The 22,914-nt window shown below is 36.8% G+C and overlaps 1 protein-coding gene across 1 annotated transcript; it reads left to right on the top strand.

The window, feature by feature from the left end:
* The first annotated feature begins 560 nt into the window (after window positions 1–560).
* Window positions 561–18,227, top strand: LOC113669678 (BTB/POZ domain-containing protein 16). The gene is made up of 22 exons (XM_027185754.2): window positions 561–1,154; window positions 1,305–1,371; window positions 2,641–2,797; window positions 3,972–4,158; window positions 5,279–5,427; window positions 5,666–5,827; window positions 7,593–7,760; window positions 9,473–9,593; window positions 10,163–10,232; window positions 11,192–11,254; window positions 11,835–11,902; window positions 12,710–12,788; window positions 13,625–13,665; window positions 13,794–13,830; window positions 14,381–14,435; window positions 14,785–14,867; window positions 15,008–15,085; window positions 15,414–15,515; window positions 16,034–16,111; window positions 16,229–16,289; window positions 16,850–16,899; window positions 17,965–18,227. Exons 1-22 carry the CDS (start codon window positions 1,024–1,026, stop codon window positions 18,031–18,033), a joined length of 2,076 nt encoding a protein of 691 aa, XP_027041555.2. The 5' UTR covers window positions 561–1,023; the 3' UTR covers window positions 18,034–18,227.
* Window positions 18,228–22,914: the final 4,687 nt, after the last annotated feature.

Here is a 22,914-nt window from a genome sequence, read left to right as displayed (position 1 = left end):
TAATTGTTATGGCTAAAGCTGGATTGTTTTCATTATGTGAAGTAAGTTTTTACCTCTTTGGCAACAACTCTTAAGCCAACCAGAAGAAAAACCAACCAACGGGGACTTAGCAACTGAGTAATTGACTGAAATCAACTGGATTCCCAAAATGACTAACTGAACTACGTGTATTAACGAAAGAAACGAAGATTAAGTAATGTTGTGTAATTATCTTTGAGCACAAATTACTGTTCACATTTTTTGTCTCTCTTTCCTTCTCTTAGTGCCTTAATCCTTTTTCAAAAATAAAAGGCAGTCTATGACTGCATGCACCTACTGTACAGGGACTGTAAGGGCAGTAAAAAGGTAATGTTGTATAAAATGCAGAGGGTTTTATGAACAGCTCTTGTCAATGCCAAATTTATTACAAAAGGAGGACTTGGTCGGAGCAGAGTTTGTACATTGGTCAATTAACGGGCCAGGGATAGGGCAGGAAATTAATAGGCAAGGTAAATGTATTTAATGTGCCACGCATCAAATGTATTTCTATAAAAACGCAGTCACTACGTACGCTCGACTCTTTTTTTTTTCTTTTTTTTTTCTTTTTTTTTTGCTTTTCCTTTTTTCCTTTTCAATTAAATTCTCCTTCAAAGGATGAGTTAGATATGTTCCGTTGTACAGTTGAAACCCTGAAGAAACACCGAACTAAACCCGATAAAACCAAAAATGAAACCCAGGAAACCCGATAAGATACGTTCAACGATGGCCATGGCCAGTGTCGGAGATGAACTAGGACGAGTCAATAGAGATGTTACGAGCGTCTCAAGATAGTCCGTCATTTTGTAAACCGCAAGGGGCTTGAGGGAAGGTTTACCGCCTTACACATCATTATAAAATAGTGCCCATTGCTTCCTAGAAGGAAGCAGAGTAGCTACAAAATTTGACGTCTTTCAAGGGCGCTCTTCTTGATGGCCTCGTTCCCACGAGGTCTAATGAAGCCTCGTTTTGATTATTATTGCCATAGAAACACATTCTGCCACAAAGATGGCGGACATTCAAGTGGAAAGGTACTGTCATGTGGGAAATAATGTCTTTTCTGGAACGCCATCGCCTTTACCACGGCCATATTTACCGTCCTTACCACCTGCGAAAACCATCAAGCCTTCTTATTCAAGGTCAAGATCCATGATTTGTTGACTAGTGCTTTGGAATTTATCAACGGCGGCAAAGTGATATCTGCAGTGTATCCGGTGGCGCACAGCCTCGAAGCAGTTATGATTTGCCGTTATGAACTTATTTTATCTCTATGTCTTTCTTCTTTCCAGATTTCTCATCGAGGCACCGTTTTCAGCCTTAGCTGGTGTGGTTGCAGATGCAAGAGATCCTCCTAAGGTTAGCCTCTTAGAGCGTGCTCACAACAACCTATAATTTACATTTGTGCCAGTTTAATTGATTAATTCCCTTAATGGCCAAACATTGGCTTTGTTTTCATTGGATAGATCATGATTTTCGGCACACGATTAAGAAAGCTGAATATCTTATCTGATCTTTTTTAAATTTAAGGCTCAAGAATTTTCTTTTTATATCTGTATTTTTTTTTATTGTTATTATTACCACTTCGATCGTTAAAACAGCCCCAAAGTCTAATGTGGAGTGTGAAATATTTGAAAATTTAAAGTTCTGTTGTATTACAAGATACATGAAGAATCTTAAACGAAAACAAGTATTTGCCAGTATAACTTTATATGCTGTAATCCCTTTGTAAGAGTCATATAGGTGGTTGTATTATTGAAAATGAGCTTCTTTTGTACATGGAATTATACTTCAATTAATGTTACATCTTTAATCAAAACTGTAACAAAATTCTCGAATGTGATTGGTTATCACCAGCCTGATTTGAGCACTAATGGGACAGTGTATGTGTCATACTTGTAATTGGACAGTGTAATAGGACCGTTACAGGGACAGTTGACAAGTCATCCCCATGTAAGAGAACAGAATGTGTCATGGGCGTGCACTGTTTTCTTACATTTTGCCAAGTTAATTGTGGTTTCTTTTTTTATGAAAACATATAACATACATCTAGTTTGACCTAGTTTCTTTCTTGAATTTTGTCATAGTTTTTATTCATTGGTAACAGGACTTTGTGTCATCTCATTCTGTTGGTAATCATACATGTGATTCACAAATTGGACTCCCGCTTTGTGGTTGTCTGCTTTTTTCTATCACTTGTATGATTACAGACTGAATTTGACTCCACTTGGTCTTATTACCATTATATATTACATGTCTAACAGATAGATTCCATGTTGCTGTGCTTCTGTTCAGGAGGAGATCATAGAAAAAGTATAGAATGATGAGGCAACAACTAAAAAATGTCACCCAGAGCAACATAGAATCTTCTTGTTTGATTTGATATAGGAGCAAAAATTGTCATTGGTGACATCATATATGTGTCTGTCTTCCAAGAGATCTTAAGTAAGAACCAATCAAAATGATGTATGGTTCAGCTTAACAATTAAAGGTGTATAGATAACAGTATAAGTACACAGTATTAAATACAGTTCAGTTTGAATTAGTCAAGTATCAAGGGTGTAAAAATTGTGTATGTTGTGGTAGCGAAGGTATTTAATGTTCCAGTTCCTTTCTTCCTTATCTTAGCCCCCTATATTACCACGCAGTAGAAACAGAATTCAAGTTGGATGCACCAACCGCTGGAGACTTCCAAATATGCTTGGCAGTGATCTTTTGGGCTCATCACAAGCTCTCAAGTCTGTTACAAGTTCTTATAATGATACAATAAGGGCAGTCATGACTGGTAAGCTTAAAGTGGATTAATGCTTTTCATTGATTGATAGCAATTTACACCACCTTAAAGAAACAACCTCCTATATATATATCCAACATCGAAACATTGGGTCTATGAATTGTAACTTCTTCGGTTACATTCATAAAATCTGTAAACTAGAGTAGCCTGGTTGCTGTGTGAACTTTAATATATTTTAAACCTCTTATATGTAGGTGCATGTCCAAATTTCGAAAATTCCATGCTTAAAATGCTCAACACATTTTAAAAATGTATTTATGCTGGCTTATTCTTATCTGTGTTTTTACCATGCAGTTTGGTAATGCATGGAACATGTTTTTTTTTATGGGATTTTATTTAGATAGACAATAATTTGACATTCCAAGGTACATGTAGGGCATTCAAATAATTTTGATAAATATTTGGATGACACAACATCGAGGATTTGACAGACTTATGAACAATAACAGCTGTATGAGTGAACAACTAATCATTACTCAATTGAAAGTATATCAAACTTGTTTTGAATGAGTTGAATTATTGTTAAATGTTCACCTTGTTCTCTTTCTTCAATCAGTGGACATTAATTATTCATGAAGACTCTTTTAAGAGAGTACTATGAAATTAAATTTAGAACTGCTCAGCTACCTAGGCTGGGAGAGAAATTTATGGCAGATTGGTAACATTTTGGAACTGAATCATGTATTAAAATTCCATTGGCTTCAGTTAAGAATTAATGAGCAAATAAGGTTGGAGAGAATTTTTTACAATGTTTTGTTCTTGCATTATAATAGACACTCTGCATGAATAACTGAACTCTGTGCCAGTGACTTTAAAAAAAAGTTTCTTTTAAATCTGATTCAGTGAATGGAGATGTACATGTAGATGATGTTGATAGCAAAGATACTTGCTTGTGAACTCAATGGTTTGAAACTTTAGAGGAACTGATGACAGATGCATGTACAGTGTTCATGTAACTTCCAACCTTTTAATATGTTTCAGAATTTCTTATCTTATTGGGTTTTTTTCTTGGACACTTAGACACTCCAGAAGTCAGTAGACCAAATATTTATATTATTGTCATGATTTGATATCATGTGACATAATAGGAGTAGCTCAGTTAACTTTCTCTTGGCAAAATCATTTTATTTTAATTAACTGTTGTGTTTTTCAATAACTACAAAAGCTGACTGTCCAATGGCCACATGCAACCATGCAGAGTTAGGTGGAGAAAGACTGTACAGGAGTGCAATACATTCCCTGATTTCTCCCAGATTTCTTAAGTCACAGTCAGCACTTGGTGGAAATGGTACTAAGGAGTTTGATCGTTGCCTTATTCGTTCACAACCAGCCTCAAATTCTGGATCGACAAGGTTGGTGTATTTTGCATGTGTGCAAAGTCCATCTCAACCTTTCTTTTAAAATTGGCTATAACTGTATACATGTGTGGTTATTCAACTGAGCAGTACAGCTTGAAAGTTCCTTCACAGATCCCTATATTACTTACTGATAAAATTCTTGAGGATTCTTGCAAATATTTTGACCTTGAGGATCTTGAAGGATCCTTACACATCTCTTGTAACAATCTTGACAAAGATCCTTGTTAGATCCACATAATTTCTTTGACAAGCAAATATCTTGAGAAGGTCTTTGAAAAGAACCCCTTTAAGATCTTTTCAAAGATCCTTGTTTTGTTCTGTAGGATCTTGAAGGATCCCTAGGAGAACTTTGCTAGGATTTTTTTTATGATCTGTCTAGGATATTTGGAGGATCTTATCGTAACAAATGATTTTGCATATATTAAAGGTCTTTGGGATCTTTTAAAGATCCTTGTCTTTAAGGACTTTTTGAAGCTCCTTGACAGTACTCAAAGATCTTTAAGATCATCTGATATATCTCCAGGGATATGTCTTTAAATGTAGGTTTCAGTAAATAATTGAGACAAAGTTTTAAGAAAGAGATAAAAGACCTGTAACCAAAGCATTTATAGGCCCTGTCAATATTGATTTGGTTGTCAGGCCAAAGAGTGGAAAAGTAGAAAAAATTTCAACTTTTAAAACTGAAACTGCAAAACTTAGAGGAGTTTCCAAATTTTATAAATGTAATGGTCTCTTATCTATTGTTTTTAACTTTTGAAATACCTCAAACTAAGGTTTAAATAACTTTCATTGAGTATTAATAACAATTGTTAACTTACCAAGACAATGTGCAAGGGTCTTGTCAAATTTTGGGCTTTGAGACTTAACTACAATTTCAAAGCTCCACATTAACACTTGGCTAAATTGATAGACCACATGTCAGGAGTAAGACTGCAGGAGGGTCTCAACATTTAAGTCATGCTACATGCAGATTCAGTTCCTAAACTTTGAGTAGTATTAAGGGACAATTATTTTGGTATTTTTTCTCATTTAAATGACATTTTAATTATAATATCCTTATACAAATATAAGATTATTGTAAAATTGATTTTTATTATTTAAATGTTATTATTAGAAACACAAATGGACACACTGGACTTTCTTCATTTCATCTCCAGCAAATTGACTACCAAAGAAATGTCATTCCACCAGCAATGAGATCCCCTACTCCAATGGAATTGTTTTTGTGCAGGTCTCAAACTGCTGGGCTTCATAAAGTACCAGGTTCTGAAATTAACAGTAATATTAAGTCTTTTTTCATCTATTGTTGTTGATGTTGTTTTTAATTTGTATTGAAAATTGTTCACAGGCTTTGTTGTGAAGCCTCAAAATGACACAGTCCTATTGAGGTTTTCCTTGCTTTTTCTGGCAAAGTAAAAATTACACCCAAGTAAGAAAACAACTTTGGGAGCAGCAACGTAGCCATTGATAATCCTGATAGTCACAATTGTTTACCTTGTAGATGTCATAGTTTATGCTTTGGATACTACTTGGGAGCTCCATAAACCTTATCTTCAAAAGTCTTCCTTGCTGAGTGCACTACTGAAAAAAGCAGAAATGACTGGCATGAGAGACATAGAGGAAGAGAAGGAGGAGGATGAAGCATTAAGTCCTGGAGAAATAGGTCTTTATTCATTGAAAATGATAAGTTAGTGTGTTGCATTCAATGTCAATTAAAACTGAAAGGTTCATTGAAGGACTGACTAAGTAACCGTGCTGCATGTTTGGTCAAAAATATTTTATGTGGGGTCAACAGCCAACTAGGTTATTTTGAACATTTTCAAGAACACAAAGCGCAATATAACTTTTTGATATAATTTTTGAAAAAGGTTCATCAGAAGGGTCCTTTAGAAAAAAATTAATATATAGAATTATGAAATTATGCCACTGTTGACAAATTCTCAATATTTGCAGTAGGTTCCTCTTAACTCACAATTAATAAAGTGTAATTAAGGTGAGGATGGCTTGATTATGGCTGGTTCATTTTGAGTCCCTGAATATGGTTTAGGGAAATTGCTGTCATTGCTGTAGTCTTTTAAAAGACTACAGCAAAATATTTTGATTTTTAATTAGTTTCTTTAAAGTCTTTGAGACTTTCAGTTGCTTTTACTTTTTGTGACTTCATACCTCTCAAATTTTTTGGAAACCTTTCCCTTGTTTGACTGAAGTTCCCTGAAATATGAAAATGGCATCAAAACAAGCTGAAACTATAAGGAGGATATTCCCACGGAGGTCTACCATATTTCTTCACCTATAATCTGAGACCCCAAAAGTTAGAGACCTTCCAACAGACCTGTATTATCCAAAAGAAAAAGCAAAACCATGGGCTATACGCTGAGAGTGAAATTCTTGATTGTAACTGGCCATTTGAGTGAGCGAACCCCATGGAAAACATTGGGAAATGGCTCACTGAACACAAAAGTTAATGAATGAGGATAAACGCTAAAGGAAAAAAGCAAATTGGTGAAGATGTAAATACTACTATAGGACTGCAGAAATGCAATAATACTCTCAGTTACTGTAACCTGACAAATGTTTCAATTGAGTATCTCTTTCGTCACTGTTATTTTTCTCACCATGCCAAAAGCACACCACTCCTCATGTACTATGGCTTTCAATAAAAAAAGTTATTGCGGAAGTTTAAGCTGTAGAAAACAACTCAGAAATCACTTGAGATTATGGACTTAGCAAGTCCATGGTGCAACACTGGAGAAGAGACCAAGTGACTATTCTTTCTGGTGAGCTTAAGATGTCTGCAAAACATCCAAAAAAATGGGCCGTTTCACTGCCAAGTATTTCGAACCAAACGAGCAAGTGTACAGTGGTTTTCAGAGCAGAGAAACCAAATATTTTATTTGTAGTGTGAAATGAGAAGAGTTTTGCCGAGTTAAGTGCAATCGTCTTTCAATGAAGCAAAGAATCTGATTGGTGGTCAGAAATAGGTTGTTGTCATGACAATTTTAACAGAGCACTGCAGTACTTTGAATTTACATTCATTTTACATTAATATTGAATTTGCAATTGTTTTTTAATCCCAAAGCCTCGGCTATAAGCTGAACCCCGTTTCTCATGAAAAAATCTCCCAAACTTTTGTGTCAAATACTGAAAAAAATTGCTTGGCTTATAGGTGAAGAAATACTGTATCTTGCTTTCCTGAGTAGCCAATAAGAATATACTGTGGGATTGGCTTTGTCTTGCTAGCCTTTTGAGCTCTTATTTCTAATCCATAATGGTATAATAAATCATACAAGTTAATTGGAAAGTGAGCTGTGTGAGCAGGCTGCATATACATGCAAGTACAGTGACTATGCTGAACCAGCCCTTATCAAAATTTAAGACTGAGTGTACACTCAGTGAATTATAATTTGCTAATAATGTCCATTTTACAGTTGAAAGTAATCTAGATGCCTTAAAGACAGCTGCAAGCTCAGCAAACATGGATCCTTCTGCTGTGACATCAGACATGTCAGTTGGAAGAAGCCGCTACAGCAGTGAGTGGTACAAGAACCAATTGACATTCAAACTGAGAGTCAGGGATCCACTCATCACTAAACAAAGTTAGTAAAAATTATAATTGGATAAAATGACAAAGTTGTGTTGTGGCATGTTTTCATTTTACTGGTGTGAGGACATATACACTGTTCATGTACCTATGCATGAGGTGATGCATGGAATGATAAAATGATTTCTCATCTTCAGTGTACAGTATGCTTTTTTACATTTTTATTTGGGGATGGTCAATCCCTTTATTTTAATTTCTTAATAAAATCAACTTTTCTCGTCAGTAAGGGGCTATTGTGTTTATATAATAAACAAAATAATACATGGTTGCCGGTAGATACGGAATTTCTCTTCTTGTGTTCAATTAACGTCTCACTTGTTTGTTGTGCTCTCTCACAAGCGATTGAGTTGAACACAAGAGAAATTCCATATCAATGTGCACCCATGTATTCTTCTCTATTTGTTATAAATGCTCTGATGATCATAGAGATGTACATGCTCTGATTGGTCAAGGATTGTATCAAAATGGCTACCTGACATTTTTTCGATGTTACTGAGGTGATATATGCAGTATAGAAGAAAATGCTGCTGGTATGTCTTATCAAGCATCTTATCAAGCGACACCATTGTAAACAGTTGGACCATTTTATCTAGTATGATAATTAAAACAGATTGGACCATTTTAAGCAATAGAACATTTTTTTTTTTAGTTAAACCATTTCTACCAATTGGATCATTTTCTTTAGTTAGACTGTTTACTACCAGTTGGACCATTTTATGTTTAACTAAACCATTTCAACTGGTTGGACCATTTTAACATGTTTGACCATTTTAACGGGTTGGATCATTTTAACAAGTTGGATCATTTTTGATTGGACCATTCAGTTCAGGACCACTTGGACCATTTTATTTAGGTAGAGAATTTTTGCCAATTGGACCATTTCAACCTGTTGGACCATTGTATCTATTTAGACTGGTTGGATCCAGCTGAACCAGTTGGACCTTATTAATTGGTTGGATAATTTTGACTGATTGGAGCATTGTAAACTGTTTTACTATATTAGGTGGTTGAACCATTTTCTCCAGTTAGACTACTTCTATCAGTTGGACTGTTTTCTCTATTTAGACCATTTACTACCAGTTGGACCAATTTCTCTAGTTGGACCATTTTACTTTGGAAAATCAGTTTAAATGGTTAGAGCATTTTAGCCAGTTAGACTGTTCTCACTAGTTAGACCATTTCTACCAGTTGGACCATTTTTTCTAGTTAGAGCATTTATTACCAGTTGGACCATTTTTTCATGTAAGACTCTTTGACCCTTTTTAATCAGTTGGGCTATTTTTGTAGTTGGACTAGCTAAAAACTGGTTGGTTCATTTTAGCTGGTAAGGCTGTTTTAACCAGTTGGACCATTATATCCACTGCCTAATTTGTTAGGCTTTTTTTCTTAATAAGTATGTTGGCCAGGTCAGTTTGAATTTCTTAAAGGATCTATATTCTGTCATTGCTTTTAAAAGATGTTGCAGCTCCTTGAAGTTATGTAATATAAGGGATAACAACTTTTTTGGGGGGCTTCTGAACAATGACATGTCAGCTCTCACAAGGTGGTTTCTAGGATTTTGCCTAATCAAGGGTCAAATGTTGTGCTAATTTTCTTGTGGTCCTTTGTAGCCACTTTAAATTTCAACAGCACTTTACTTGACTCTGTCAACTACCTGATGCTTGAAATACATGTTGTTAAAATATTGTATTGTCTCTAAATCTGCAGCATTTGCTCTTGCTCTCTCTGCATTATATGAGAATGACAGTGAAATGAATGTAAGTGAGGCAGATGTTGTTGGTGTCTTGGCTGCTGCAACTTTCTTAGGATTCACTGCTTTGGAAAAATTGTAAGAATCATCCCTGTTCTTCTTTTTGTGGTAAAACTAAACTTTGTATAGCTCATTGTAGTTTTGTGTTTGAAATGACAAATGTTATGAAGAAGTTATTATAAAACCTTAACATGAAAGAGCTTGTTCTGTATGATAATTGTGATTTTTTGTCTACATATTTGAGAAATTTGTGGATTTTTCCTGTCTCTAAAATGTCATATCTTTACTTTACTTAGTGAGGATACTGTTTTATTCTTCCCTTATGAGGATTTTGATCAGCTGATTTTAATTTTGACTAACTGATTTGCAACAGCTAATTAAATCCATTTAATCAAAGATCTCAAATTTGAGATAACAAAAGCTAAACAAAGTGTCTATGAAAGTGCCTGCATCAAATTCCATGTCAAGGTTAAGTTCTCTCAGATCTCATGTGTCACATGTGAATACATAAAACATACATGTACCATTGGGGAGGGAAAGAGAAAATTGCAATTTGAAACACACCCACCAAAACTTAAGAAAATTTCAACACCCCACATAGGAGTTGCCAGTTATGCTGTCTTGAATTAGATATTTATGTATTTCAGGTGTGCTGATGTTATGTTAAGATCCATTGCTGCTTGGTCTGTCTGTGCATTTCATGCTGCAGCTTTTAAGGTTTTTTTGTTAAAATATTGAGTACACATATCTTACTGATTGAGGCCTTATGGGAGAATATAGAGTAAAGGGTCTCTATTCTGTGAAAACAGAGTAAAGGGTCTCTATTCTGTAAATATAGCGTAAATGGTCTCTCTTCAGTAAATATAAATAGTAAAGGGTCTCTCCTCTGTAAAAATAGATTAAAGGGTCTCTATTCTGTGAATATAAATAGTAAAGAGTCTCTCTTCCGTGAATACAGAGTAAAGGATCTCTATTCTGTGAATATAGGGTAAAGGGTGTCTACTTTGTGTAGAGGAAAGGCACTTAACCCAGGTTCAATCTGCATGCAGCAACCCAAAGGCCACATAATATTATAACAGAGAGTTTGTGAGGTCCCGACTAAAATATTTCAGTGTGATAAAAGGAAGAATGGCTTTTTAAGTCTCCATATCCACAAACTGAAATGGAATGGCTGTCAAATGTTCTGTCCTAAGAAACCTTGCATGATCACATGATGTCAGTGAGTAACCATTTGGACATCTGTCTAATTTTCATATATGATATACCTCTTGGAGCACCACGAGTAATGTCCAGAGTGCTGACAATCAAAACTTATCCTCTTGTAGTAGCCTGCCATGCATGTAACTGACTTGTTCAGCCAGTTCAGCAGGCTTTCTTTAGTAGATAATCTTTGCCTGTGTTTGAAGGCTTGAGGTAGTTTGTGTAATTTTGAATGTGTGGGGTTTTCTGCTACTTACTTACAGCCTTCACCAAATCTGTGCAAGAGTGCCTAAAAGAATAAGAAGAGAAAAGAAACAATGAGTTGTACCCATGAATTAATATTTTGCAATACTCTTAATATTTAGATCATTTATTTGCACCTTTTTATGCTTGTCTGGACTAATGGATGAAATGGTCTGTTACACATGTTGACTTCAAACCTTTTGTTATTGGATAAATATTATTATTTCCTCTAGTACAAACAAAGTTCTGTCATGGATGCTTGTGAGAGGTGGCTAGAGCTCAATTTAATACCACAGGTGGGGATGTACTTTCTCTTTGCTTTATTTGTACCACAGTGCAAATGTACATGTACAGTGTACGTTGAAAACCTGTGTTTCTTGTGTTGAGGTCCATATTTCTAAGAGACTTCTGATGTGTAATTCTACAAAATTTAAATGCTTTAATTTGGATGGCCACAAAAAAAAGAAAAAAACTTTTCAGACAAAGGACTTCTTTCCCTCGTTTGGCTGACTGTCATTATTGCACGGTCCCCAAGTAGGCTTACATGTTTGGATGTCTCAGAAGAATTGGTTAAATTGTTAGAGGGCTGGAATTTGTAGATATACACGGTCAAGCTAATGAAATCCTAGCTTTGAACTTTGTACATGAGCAGTTCCTAGCGTGTAAAACTAAAAACCAAGGTGAATTAAATAAATGAGTTACATGAAAGGTAGCATTATGGTTTTACTTATGGATTGTTTATTTGTCGATTTAAAGGATATGTGATGCAATTGCAAAACTTTTTTTTACAACTCATTTTGTTGTAATTGTCAACAAGAAAAAGAAAGTTTAATTTTTCGTGAGTACAACGAAACGCCCTCCTTCCTTTTCTTGTAGCTCTCTGTTCAAATATTCTTGAGTCACTTGCCACAGGACCTTCTGGAGAAGTGCTTGAAATCTGCTAAGTAAGTTGTCAAGGATGTAATAACTTTAAGATGTATGTTTTTTTCCTATATCTTCCACTTTTCATTTAAAAGTGGCTAATTCAGTCTGTAATCTTATCTGCATCCCACTCTTTCTAAAACTTTTGCGTACATTGAATCTGTCGAGAGAAAGTTAATGAAACTGTAAGATATAACTTGTGGACTGAAGACTACGCTTTACCCACTGGGTGTAAAGCACGGTCCAGGATATGAAATTTGGACCATTCACATACAGTTATTAACGTGTAGCGTGAATCAGCGACGGTTTCTGGTGCAATAACATTACTTTTTCGCTGTAAAACATTTGAAGAGATATTTTGCGAGATCCTGATCTTGCCAAGTTGCTTTGACTTGTCCGTGTTCATACCTGTTCCATGAAAAAGTAGTCGGTAGCTCGTGGTCGGAAGTGCGCGGTCCGCGGTCCACTGACCGAATAATTCGGGGAGACCGTGGCAGTCATCTTCCATTTCGTGCCTTTAAATTCGGCGAACTGACTTGAAAGTTCAGAGTTAGTACATCACACGTTAAAGCAAATTCCTTACCTAGTTTTTATCTAAAGTTCAGAGCCACTTGAAGTTCTTTCTGTGAAGTAGCTAACTGACCAACCACGGGTCGTCTAAAAGTAGGTTAGTGCGGCGCTAAGAATTTTGTTTATAAAACCAAAAGTTTTTGTTACTTTAAAGCTACTTGGTTGAGTTGCTTCTTTGTTTGCGCTTACTTGACACAAAACCAGACGACGTTCAAGCTTGGCTGTGGCATTTCTGTACACTGTTTCCTTTCTTACTACAGGCTTTTCACATGGAGTGAGTACTCATTATACAAAATGCTGGCTTACTGGATCTTTCTTCAGCAACACCCTAACTTGCAGGTGAACTTATTGTCTGATTATTAGTATTGTTTTTTTTTGTGTGCAAGAGCAAACTGACCCACACAGATTTTCTTAAACCTGTGTATTTCTGGCCTTGGCGGTCTTAATTTGGTGGATTTGTGATCTTGTGGAAACTTTTGCATTCTTTTTCCTTTTTTTTTTTCTCAACATTTTATAATAAAAGTTGAGACTACAAAAGTCAATCTAGTAACAATACCTTTCATACAATGAAACACTTACACTACATTACTTGAAATAAACAAAGTTAAGATACTAACTGGATTATATTCCCTGGAATAGATTCCCTAATCCAGTGATGCGAAATGCAACTTTTGCATTTTACATAACTGGATTTTAGGGAAGCCTATCCAGCATACGGTGAATTCCAACAATGTGCAGTACTATAACTTTGATGAATCAATAGCATTACCCTACCACTTGTTAACCAGTCTGTAACAAGACCAAGTAATAATGCTATGAAAATCATTACAGCGTGGTAACATCCAATTCTAAGAATGCAGTGAACCTTCTTCAATACTCAGTAAACCTTGATATATCTATTTCACTGTTACTGTGTTTGCCGGTAGTGTAATCAGAGAATTGTGGTGACATGTTCAGAGGCTTCAAGCCCTTTTTTAAACGTTATTTGTTTTGCGATAATCAATCGCTTTATGTACATGTTGTACCATAATGGAACCTTTACAGCGCAAGCACGTCAGACCTTTTCCTCTCAGTCTAGTGAAACACTTTTGCTGAACCGAGGTCTTTTTCTTCTCCGACTTCTTGATAAAAGCAATATCTGTTTACCGATAACTTTTGCCTTTATCGACCTACAGTTGATGCCATCATGGGGAACTGTTGTTACGTGGTTTATGAGGTAAAAAATAATAATAATTGTCTACATTTCGAATTTAAAATCATGTTTATCTTATGTATTTAAGTATCGCGCATTTCGGTATTGATTTGTTTGTCAGTCGTACTGATGAAAAAAACTTCCTCTTACAGTTTACCGAAAATCACTTCATTTCTTGAGAGGGAAGAGGTTCGTGTAACTCAAACTGAGACTGCAAACTCAGGTTTTCTTTTTTGGCTTTTCTTGAATGTTTTTCGTTATTTTTATTTGTTTTAACGTTGATGTATCATTTTCAAATACATATGACTTAACTACCCTAGGCGAGTATACCATAATTTTGTGATAAAGAATTATCATTTTCATGACCCCTTTCATGTTGGAACTTTTTGAGCTTTTTTTTATATTTGATTCTTTAGTTGGCAATCACAGTTGCAAATGACGCGTACACTGTCCAATTACACAGGGATGACTTGTACATTGCACAGTGACGTTTACACTGTCTAAGCATGACACGTACACGTCCTATCCAGTGCTCCAATAGGGATGGTGATAACCAATCATGTGCGAAAATTGTAGTATGATTTTAATAATGTCGAAAACTCACTGCGAATTTTAGTCATTGATCCTGGAGACAAAAATACCTCGCGTACTTTTTTTCAGCGGCGTGAGAAATATCAAATTATGTCAAAACATACGATGGGTAACACGCTAACAGAGTTTTAATGATACTTCTGTACAGGGACATGGTTATATGAATTTATTCAGGGCTGTTAGACTGGCTGGTATCACAGAAAGTAAGTTGAACTAGTGTAATGTTATCTATGTGCAATAAGTTTTGTGCATGCTTGGGCTAACGTGCGAGTCATTTTACAGTCAAGCCTTCGTTACGGTCAAGAAGAAAGTCGTTTGTTAGCTAAATGTTCTTAACGTGGTTCGTTGGATTTTATTGGTCAGATTAGCCATTCTGTAATTGGCTGGAAGAATTCGTTATTAGTGATTGGTCAGTATCGGCCCTTTGGGTTTTCCAGTTCGGTTCGTCGTTATGTCTTATCTATATTTTCGCCGGCAGCTTCCATCAACAGCGTTTTTTAATAACACTTCCTTAGAGGTTGATGTGATCGATGAATATGTGTTTTATTTCAGGTCCACAGCTTGATGAGCTGCAAAAGATGAACCTTGTTCCTCAGAACTGGTTACTTCGTATCTACAGCCAACATTATCACGCGGTAAACCATTCTTATCGATTTCTTAGAAGTTTTGAGTTATGTCTAATCAGTGTTGTTATTTAGAAGTCTTTGTGGGAAAATCTCGCTTATCAGCCAGGACGTCCCATTTCTTGGTATTGACATTGCTATCTATTACTTAGTTGCAAGGAGGGGGTGATATGTCTTTGATGACGAGATTTGAACATGGAGCGCTACGTAAAGGTTTCATATTAGAGGAGGTGAGTGTGAAAGTGCTGTTTTCATTTAGTCAAGTCATAGGGCTTCGGAAGGGCACAACGAAGTTAATGGCAGTCTGCGTCACTTCTTTGTGATTGAATTATTCATTTTACTACGATTGCATAAGTTCTGTCAAGGTTGTTGCCGCTACTTTTGATAATTCCCGGATGAGACTAATGTCAGACTTTGGTTACAAGCAAATTATTCTTGAGAAATGTTTGTTTACAGTGCGTAGTAGTCGTTGGCTTTACCCTCATAAGAGGACATATAGGCTTGCTATATAACGTTTAAAGTTGTTGAACTTTAACCCTTTATTTTTGTTGCCTTCAGCATTTGAAGTACCACTCGGAAATTATGTCACTTCATGGATTTCATTTTGAAATTAAAGCAGTCAAAGATGAAATGGATTCCAAGTATTCCTTCTTTCTCCAGGTTTGTGTATTTGTTTTTCGCTATTTTTATGGTTTTTTTTTTCTTCTATGCTTTGCACGTCTAATTTTGCGCCTTTCTCTCTGGCTCTCGTTGTCACGAGATCCTCCTCGTTAAAAAGCCACCTTAAAGCCCTAGAAAGCCTCAAGGGCACAGCCTGCACTACAGGCGTCTTATTAGGGCGAGTTGACGTTAAGAAGCGCAAACGTTTATTCAACTGGCCATGTTTGATTTGGAGGTAGAGTCGACGGTGGAGGAAGGGGGTAGGGAAAGGCGAAAAGAAAATTGCGGGCAGGGGTAACATTCACTCCCCCACCCTCACTCCCATCCCTTTCCTAATTTGTTTTGCTGTTGCTCACCCCCTTGGTACAAATTTCTTTCTCTCCTAGCCTTCCTCAGTCATTAAAATCAATTTTCGCTGAGAAAACACTGGGCACTCGCGCGCCAAAATTACGCCTGCTCTGCAGGCTACCAGGAGCCTTTCACAGCGTTTACTGCAATTATTACTGTTTATGTTGTAGAGATTAAAGCCAAATGACCCAGTGCTATCGTTCAGAGCCTGTGAGCGCCATACGTTCTCTATGCGTCATGATAGAGAGGTAAGAATGACAGACACGATTGCCGTCTGCCTCTTCGGCAACAAATATTGTTTCTTTGGTGTAACTAATTCTGCATATCAATTTTTATTCATTCATTTGCCTTTTTCCCGCACATAGGTACGGTATTGCATTCGTGTTCAGTGGCTAGACTGCGGAGTAAACAAAGTATTTTCAACGGGTAAGTCGGTGAAACATGAAGTGTTGTAGTTGAAAGATAGATCAAATTCTCGGTTTTCCTCTTCACGGCAGCTTACGTAGTTTTTTATGTGAAGAACCTCGAGAAATAAAGCAATTTGAAATATATCGCAGTATTATTCCAGATAAAAGATATACAGTACGTACAGCTTACAATCTGTTTAGAGGAAACGTTTTGAATAAGCAGGTAAGTATCGGTAACTGCTGCTGAGTGCTTGCTGAAAAGATCGTAGAAAGCGCTTCTGCCTTTATGCACGGAAGACGGTCATTTTTTTAAGTGTTTGCATCTAGCTTGACATGCCAAAGTAACCGATCTCAATTCGTCATAAAAGTATTTGTTTTAAGAAAGTCTGCTTGCATACAAATCAAAAAGTGAAAATCGTAGCGCTCATGAATTTCGCGTTTGTTGTCTGTCTTAATCAGGGTTCGTATGTAGAGTAATGCCAAGATATTCAAAAGTAAGTCTATCTGCTCACATAAGACTCATAGATTGACTGTATTTTTCAATTGGTTTGTTTATTTTTGGTTGGAATTTTTTTTCAGGAATTCTTTGTCAGAGTTATGGCTTTTCAGGAAAAGCAAAGCAATCAGAGGTAAGCCATAATGAGTTTTGCGCAGCCAGTGCAGTTGATAACGCTTACGTGATCCCACAAATCGTTACGAGACGAGCTGCAAGATACTCTCTGCATTGCGCAATACGTAGAAGAGGCTTTTCGTTATAACGTCATTCAGCGGTCGTTTCAAGACGTTGCTCTTGATTTAAAACCTCGCAACTTTTGCTGTAAATTTTAATTTTTTTCTCTGTTGTGGAGGAAATCGAAGAGAAAACAAAACGTAGACACACTATTACAGTGCCCTTCCCCTTTTATCCAGCACTGACCCGAAACCGTTAAAACAATCTACTATAAAGTAAGCGCTTTCAAAAAACCGTGGCTGTAGCTAAATACTTCACGTTTTACGCCACAACATGAATGCACCTTTAATCTATTTTCCAGTTAGACGAATATTTAGATGTAAAGATGTGTGGATGTGTAAAAGTGTAGATGTGATTCGACTGAAAATAAATACTTAACACACTAATCTATGTAGAAGCATAACAACAACAAGAAAAAAGACAAAGCTACATGAAATAGAAACGAACTTACCATTTGTGGCGTTACCAAGTCCGCCAGTAAAACTCTTGGAGTAACCACAGAATACACTGCCACTTTGGTCCACCTCATTAACATGTGTCGGGAGGCTTTGAAGATCGAGGCATAACACAATGACGCAGGAGCCTGGGCTCCTGATATTCTTATTCAATGACATGTAAATGAGTGGCAGGGTATTCTGCAGTTTAGCCAAACTTTTAAACAAAAGTAACTCGGTGCCAGCAAAAACTGACGAAACGACTGAATTAGTTGAAATCAACTAGCAATGAGAATTACCTGACGAAAACAACGCTTACACTGGCGAGAAATAAAACGCTACTGGCGTTACGTAATTCTTACAAAATCTCACCCAAAAACGCGAAGTTAATTGAATAGAGACAGAACATCACAATGATAGTTCTATTGAAAGAAAAAAATGTAAAATCATTTCGCAGTTACTTGACGATAAATAGAAGTGCAAATTTTTGTTCTACATTGGCTAATTATCAATGCATTGTGCCTACACAGGTTGTAACAGTTGATGATGTACGTATGCCATTATACGTAACCGTGTCGTTGATGTTCCCTCCATCCTAGCCTCTTAGTCAGAATTTAAGCTGCAGTTTCTCTGTATGATATGTGAATAGAATCTTGTACCTCTGTGGAGTGTTTTTTTTTTGTACAATTGTATTCCATACCTGTACAGAGTGCTTTTGAAAATATTTTTTTTTGGTCAAAATAATAAGCTGTATCCTTTGCGAATAAAGGTATGCGAAAGTTGCTGGGAAGGTTATAATGCATTGTTTTCTTGAGAACACCTGGAAGGAAGCTTATACCTCTCAGCATTGTGGGCTCGTTCTGATTGGAAAACCATTGTGAAACTGACCGTAACTTAAACGGTATTTTGTGGAGGACTTGGTAGAAGAAAAGCAAGAAAGAAGAGTTTTAAAACTTTTGTACAAGGCCCTGCTGCTTTTCAATTTTATCGAAAGACTTGTGATAAGACGAAGGAAATGGACTTTCTAAACTACAAGGAGCTTTTTGGAACAAATAAAAGCTTCCCTGTAAAGTGCTAAATCACCGCTAAAAAAAACTAAACTAAGAAATTTCTCGTATACCTTTGTTCACCCTTCAACCTTAGAACTGACCACAATTTTCGCTTTCTTCATCCCCAGGAGAACTAAGTAGCACCCAACTTTGGAGTGTTCATCAATTTATTCTGTCAAAGGCCCCTGGGAACCTTTCATTCTGTTACTCGTGGTAGCCATCCATTCCCAATCTTCGCTGGAGCTCTCATCACCCCACTCGAACCCCCTTCATGAAATTTAGTAAATTTAGTTTCTTGGTAAATTTGACCATTTGTCAGCAAGTGTCTTCAAACTTCCTCCAAATGCAGTATTAGAAATGATTATCATATTCAATTAAATTTTGATAGCTCTTTTTGATAATTTCCCTCTTCTACGATTCTCGAGAAATTACCGTAATGATTCGATCTGGCGCCCGAGGAGCTTATTTTCTTTTGGTTCCCCGAAGGAGGGCGCTTATTCGAAACGGGGAGCTTATTTTTTTTCCAAGGAGCAGCAGAATGTGCGAAGAAAGCTTGGATTCCATTTAAAAGGATCAAGAAGACAGGGAAACGGACTTGTTATCCCTAGATCCCCACTGGTTAGAACAACCAACCAAGCAATCGTTGCAAAATGTTAAGAGGTGATCATTCGTTTGAAGGAACTTTACTCTTACATGAACATGATAGTTGAGAGACTGAGACGAAGATCACTGTTTCTGTAAGGAGGCTTTAAACAAGCAATTGAATTCAGATGAACCACCATTAATCTAAATGTACGTGTAGTCTAACAGTGCTATTACTGAGACTATAAGGGCGCTTATTAGAATAGTGCTGCTTATTAACAAAGCAATTGCGAGGGAGACACATTGGAACGAGGACGCTAAATCGAATCATTACGGTACGCTCTTAGAAAAACCTGAGAGTTTCGATGCTTTTAACACATATAGTGACGGCAGAATGTCATGTAAAATCCGTGCCTTATTGTGGGTCTTCACTTGTGAAACTCAGTTGTCATCAAAACTTTCTTTGCTTTTGTCGGCCACTACAGAGACGCAATACTCCTGATTTGACTTCCTTATTGAAATTGTAGGACATGCCATTTGATTGGCTCTCAGCTTCTTCCTTCATATAGGGTCATCCTGTTAAACTCAATGTACCGTATTTCAGACCTTGCTAGTTTCACAAATTTAGCAGCTCTCTTGGGCATTAGTCACAGATTAAAATGGTAAAATACTCTCTCTTCAAACATGTTTTTTCCTTAAAGTTTTCACAATGTGCAGATCACGTCTATTTGGTTATTTCTACAAGGAAAACTATTTTTTAAAATTACTCACCAGAGATGCCTTTGTGTCACGGCAAGAATTAGAAAAATTATATCATAATTTGCTGATTTAAATCATAAAATGTTCTCTCTTTGAAGTAAAATATTTCCTTGAGGATGTGCCCTTCACACTTATTAAGATATTTCTGCAAGGAAAAATTTTCTTTTAGTCATGCACCATTCTGAAATGATTGTAGGATGTTTGTCTTCTTCTGTGGTTTTAATGGGCAATAACTGAGAATATGGCATCTTGGGTTTTTTTTAGGCACAAAATAATGTGTTTCAAAGAAAATTTTTTATCTTTAGTGTACATGTATGTTGCACCCAATAATCTCTTGTGCGAATGTTGATCTACCAAGATACCCTGAAAGAAACAAGTGACATCGTGTCAAAATTGGGTGAAATTGACATTCTGCTGTTACTTGCCATCACTCATTTTGATAACGTGTGGCTTTGCCTCCTATAGGAGGCATTAGCCACAAAAAATCATATGGCCAACACACAATCGCATTGTTTCTACTCTTTGACATAACATTTTTTATGGCTTTGTTTAGAGCAAATCCCAGCAGTCACATTATAAAACAGCCCTACCGCAAGCAATTTTTTCGAAATTTATTTCTACAATTAGAGCAGTTCTCTTTTTCTTTTTTACTTTAATGACTTCTGGTGCTCATTAAGCCGTCGAATGCGACTTTACTTAATTCTGTACATATGCATGGTGTCAATGGGAGTGCTCTTAGATGGGGTATTACATAGATTTACTCATTGAGGATGGTTGAAAACTTATGGTATGTTCACTCTTATTCGTTAGTCCTTTTTTCCATCGCTATTTAACTGATGACAAGTCACTTGCCTTTTGTGCCACTCTGTCAGCTCGATGAATAAATAGCAAAAGGTTCACCCTTCACAACTATGGTTTTTCCTTACCAAAGTCGACTTTTCTTACCAGTAAAGGCCTATGGTGTCTATATACTAAGTGAAATAATACATAGTTACTTGTAGAATTGTGGAACTTCTCTTCTCGTCCGTATCTTTAAACTAACGTCGTAATTTGCCACTTACTAGGGCTGTGAATCAGTAATTGGGAGGCGGCTTTTCACTTGAAAATAGAGACAGGAGATTTCGACTTAGTTTATTTATCGTTAACTTGGCTGACGTACGTGTGTGGCGCCATAAAACAGAAACGGAAAATCGAAGGCCTTTGAGAGGTGTACTCTCTATAATGGACCATCAGGATGTTCCAGGATTATTTTAAGACTTCTTCGGTTATTACGAATTAGTCTAGGAGCAAATGTACACAATTACAGTCCCTTGGGAATTTCTTGCTGAAAGCAAGCCACTGCACTAGATATGTTCAAGGGACCCTAAATAATCAAAACAGTGGTGTTGCCACTTTTGCAACCTGCTCAAACGCTTTTATGAGGATGTTTTAGAAATGCCCCTGTAGACTGTGCATGAAAACGAAGCTACTATATAAAACATCTTTTAACTTTGTTTATTAGGAAAATAGGACCAAAATAGAACCAAATACATAAATCTATGTTCTCGCTGATGTCTTAAACGCACGTTCAGTAACTGGGCGCGGGCGTCACAAGATTAGTCACGTGACTTAATAAACATGGAAGTGAGGCTGGTCTACTAAAGAATTTTTGAATTTCCAACAATGGCTAATATGCTTTGCTATACTTCATAAACAGCATAGAAATTTCTTTCAGCTCAAACTGTTCCTTTCCTATTTAATGTGCTGGTCACGTGAATTTCAAAAACATGAGAGCGAGGCTATGATAAATGGCCTTGCTTGAGAGTTCAATTATACCAAAAGAAAACACACTATCATTTCTGAAAAATTATTAGCGACAATATTACTCAGAAGTATGCAGTAACGACTCTGATCTTTCCGAAAAAATCAGGGGCAATGTGCCAGTTTTTCGATATACGTGGCTATCCTGTTTCTGTCGTTTAAGCGAGCCCCCATACAACACTCACACAACCCACAGTTCCTGCATTTGCTCTGACAAAGGGCTAACCCTCGAAATGTCGGCTTGAAACTCTTTACGATGGCCAATTTATGTTATCAACTCAGTTGATGGTATTCTATTACCCTGTTATACTCTCCCACCGACGCAGCACCACAGTTTCTTTAGAAACTTATCCCCTTTCTTCATTTCTCAGAAGTACACCTGTTGTTGTACTCCAGAGAGCCACAAGCATTCGAGATTTGATCATAAGTAAATCTTCCAGCAACTTGGAACTGGCAGTGTCCCTTTCGCAAAACCTAATCATTCAAAACATCAGATTCATATTTATCTTCAACCATCTTCTTCCTCGTCACTCTCATTATCATCACTAAAACCGTCGTCTTCATCATTATGCATAGTTTTACACGTTTCACCACTATCTAAACACCCACATTTATCTGTGCAGTTCAGCCCACTCTTTCTACTCTGGCGGGGTTTGTGGAACACCACTCCCTAGCACACTTGCACTTTACAAGATGAATAATAGCCCGAGGTGCTGGAGGCAGTTTCTTTATCATTACAATTCAATGATCACTATCCATTTCCAGCCAGAACTCTCTGGTGATGGCAGGATGGGATTTGCTACCACATCATTATTCCACAGTAAAAGTTGATAATGGACTCCTTAGATTGCTTTTTAAAGAGCAGCTTGGTTCGGTGGCAGCCTCTCCGACTGAGCTTTTTTCTTCCTAAAAAGCAATCATCTCAGTTCTGTCACAGAACATATTTCTGTCTTAGGGAGATAAAGCTGACACACAGATCTCTTGATTGAAGCCGTAATCTCAGCCCTGGGAATCAAACCTGTACCTCCAAGTTCAGAAAGACCGATAATGATTTCAGCTTCCACGAAAGCTTTCCAGCATGTGGTTTCCCCTTTACCCGACAACAGTCAGTGTCGTCTGCTCCTTTCAAAACTGGGAGAGTGGTTGCCTTTTCGAGGCCTATGGTGCGAAAAATTGACCGAAGAATAATTTCTCAGTGGTTCCTTCCAGTAACAAAAGGGGTGTTCTTACAAAGACTTAATAAATAATGTCTGAGGGCAAAGATAAAAACCTCTGTGTCAAGATCATGTC

This window comes from Pocillopora damicornis, chromosome 2 (assembly GCF_964200805.1).
Source record: "Pocillopora damicornis chromosome 2, jaPocDami1.2, whole genome shotgun sequence".
In the NCBI taxonomy this organism is placed as follows: Eukaryota; Metazoa; Cnidaria; class Anthozoa; order Scleractinia; family Pocilloporidae; genus Pocillopora; species Pocillopora damicornis.
Note: the sequence above shows the minus strand (reverse complement) of the source record. Positions and strands in the feature narration are given on the sequence as shown.

Coding starts and splice junctions, on each gene's coding strand:
- LOC113669678 (XM_027185754.2), top strand. CDS start 1,024: ATGGCGGACATTCAAGTGGAAAGGTACTGTCATGTGGGAAATAATGTC. Junction 15,086..15,413: donor AAGGTTTCATATTAGAGGAG/GTGAGTGTGAAA, acceptor TGTTGCCTTCAG/CATTTGAAGTACCACTCGGA. Junction 16,112..16,228: donor CTATGCGTCATGATAGAGAG/GTAAGAATGACA, acceptor TCCCGCACATAG/GTACGGTATTGCATTCGTGT.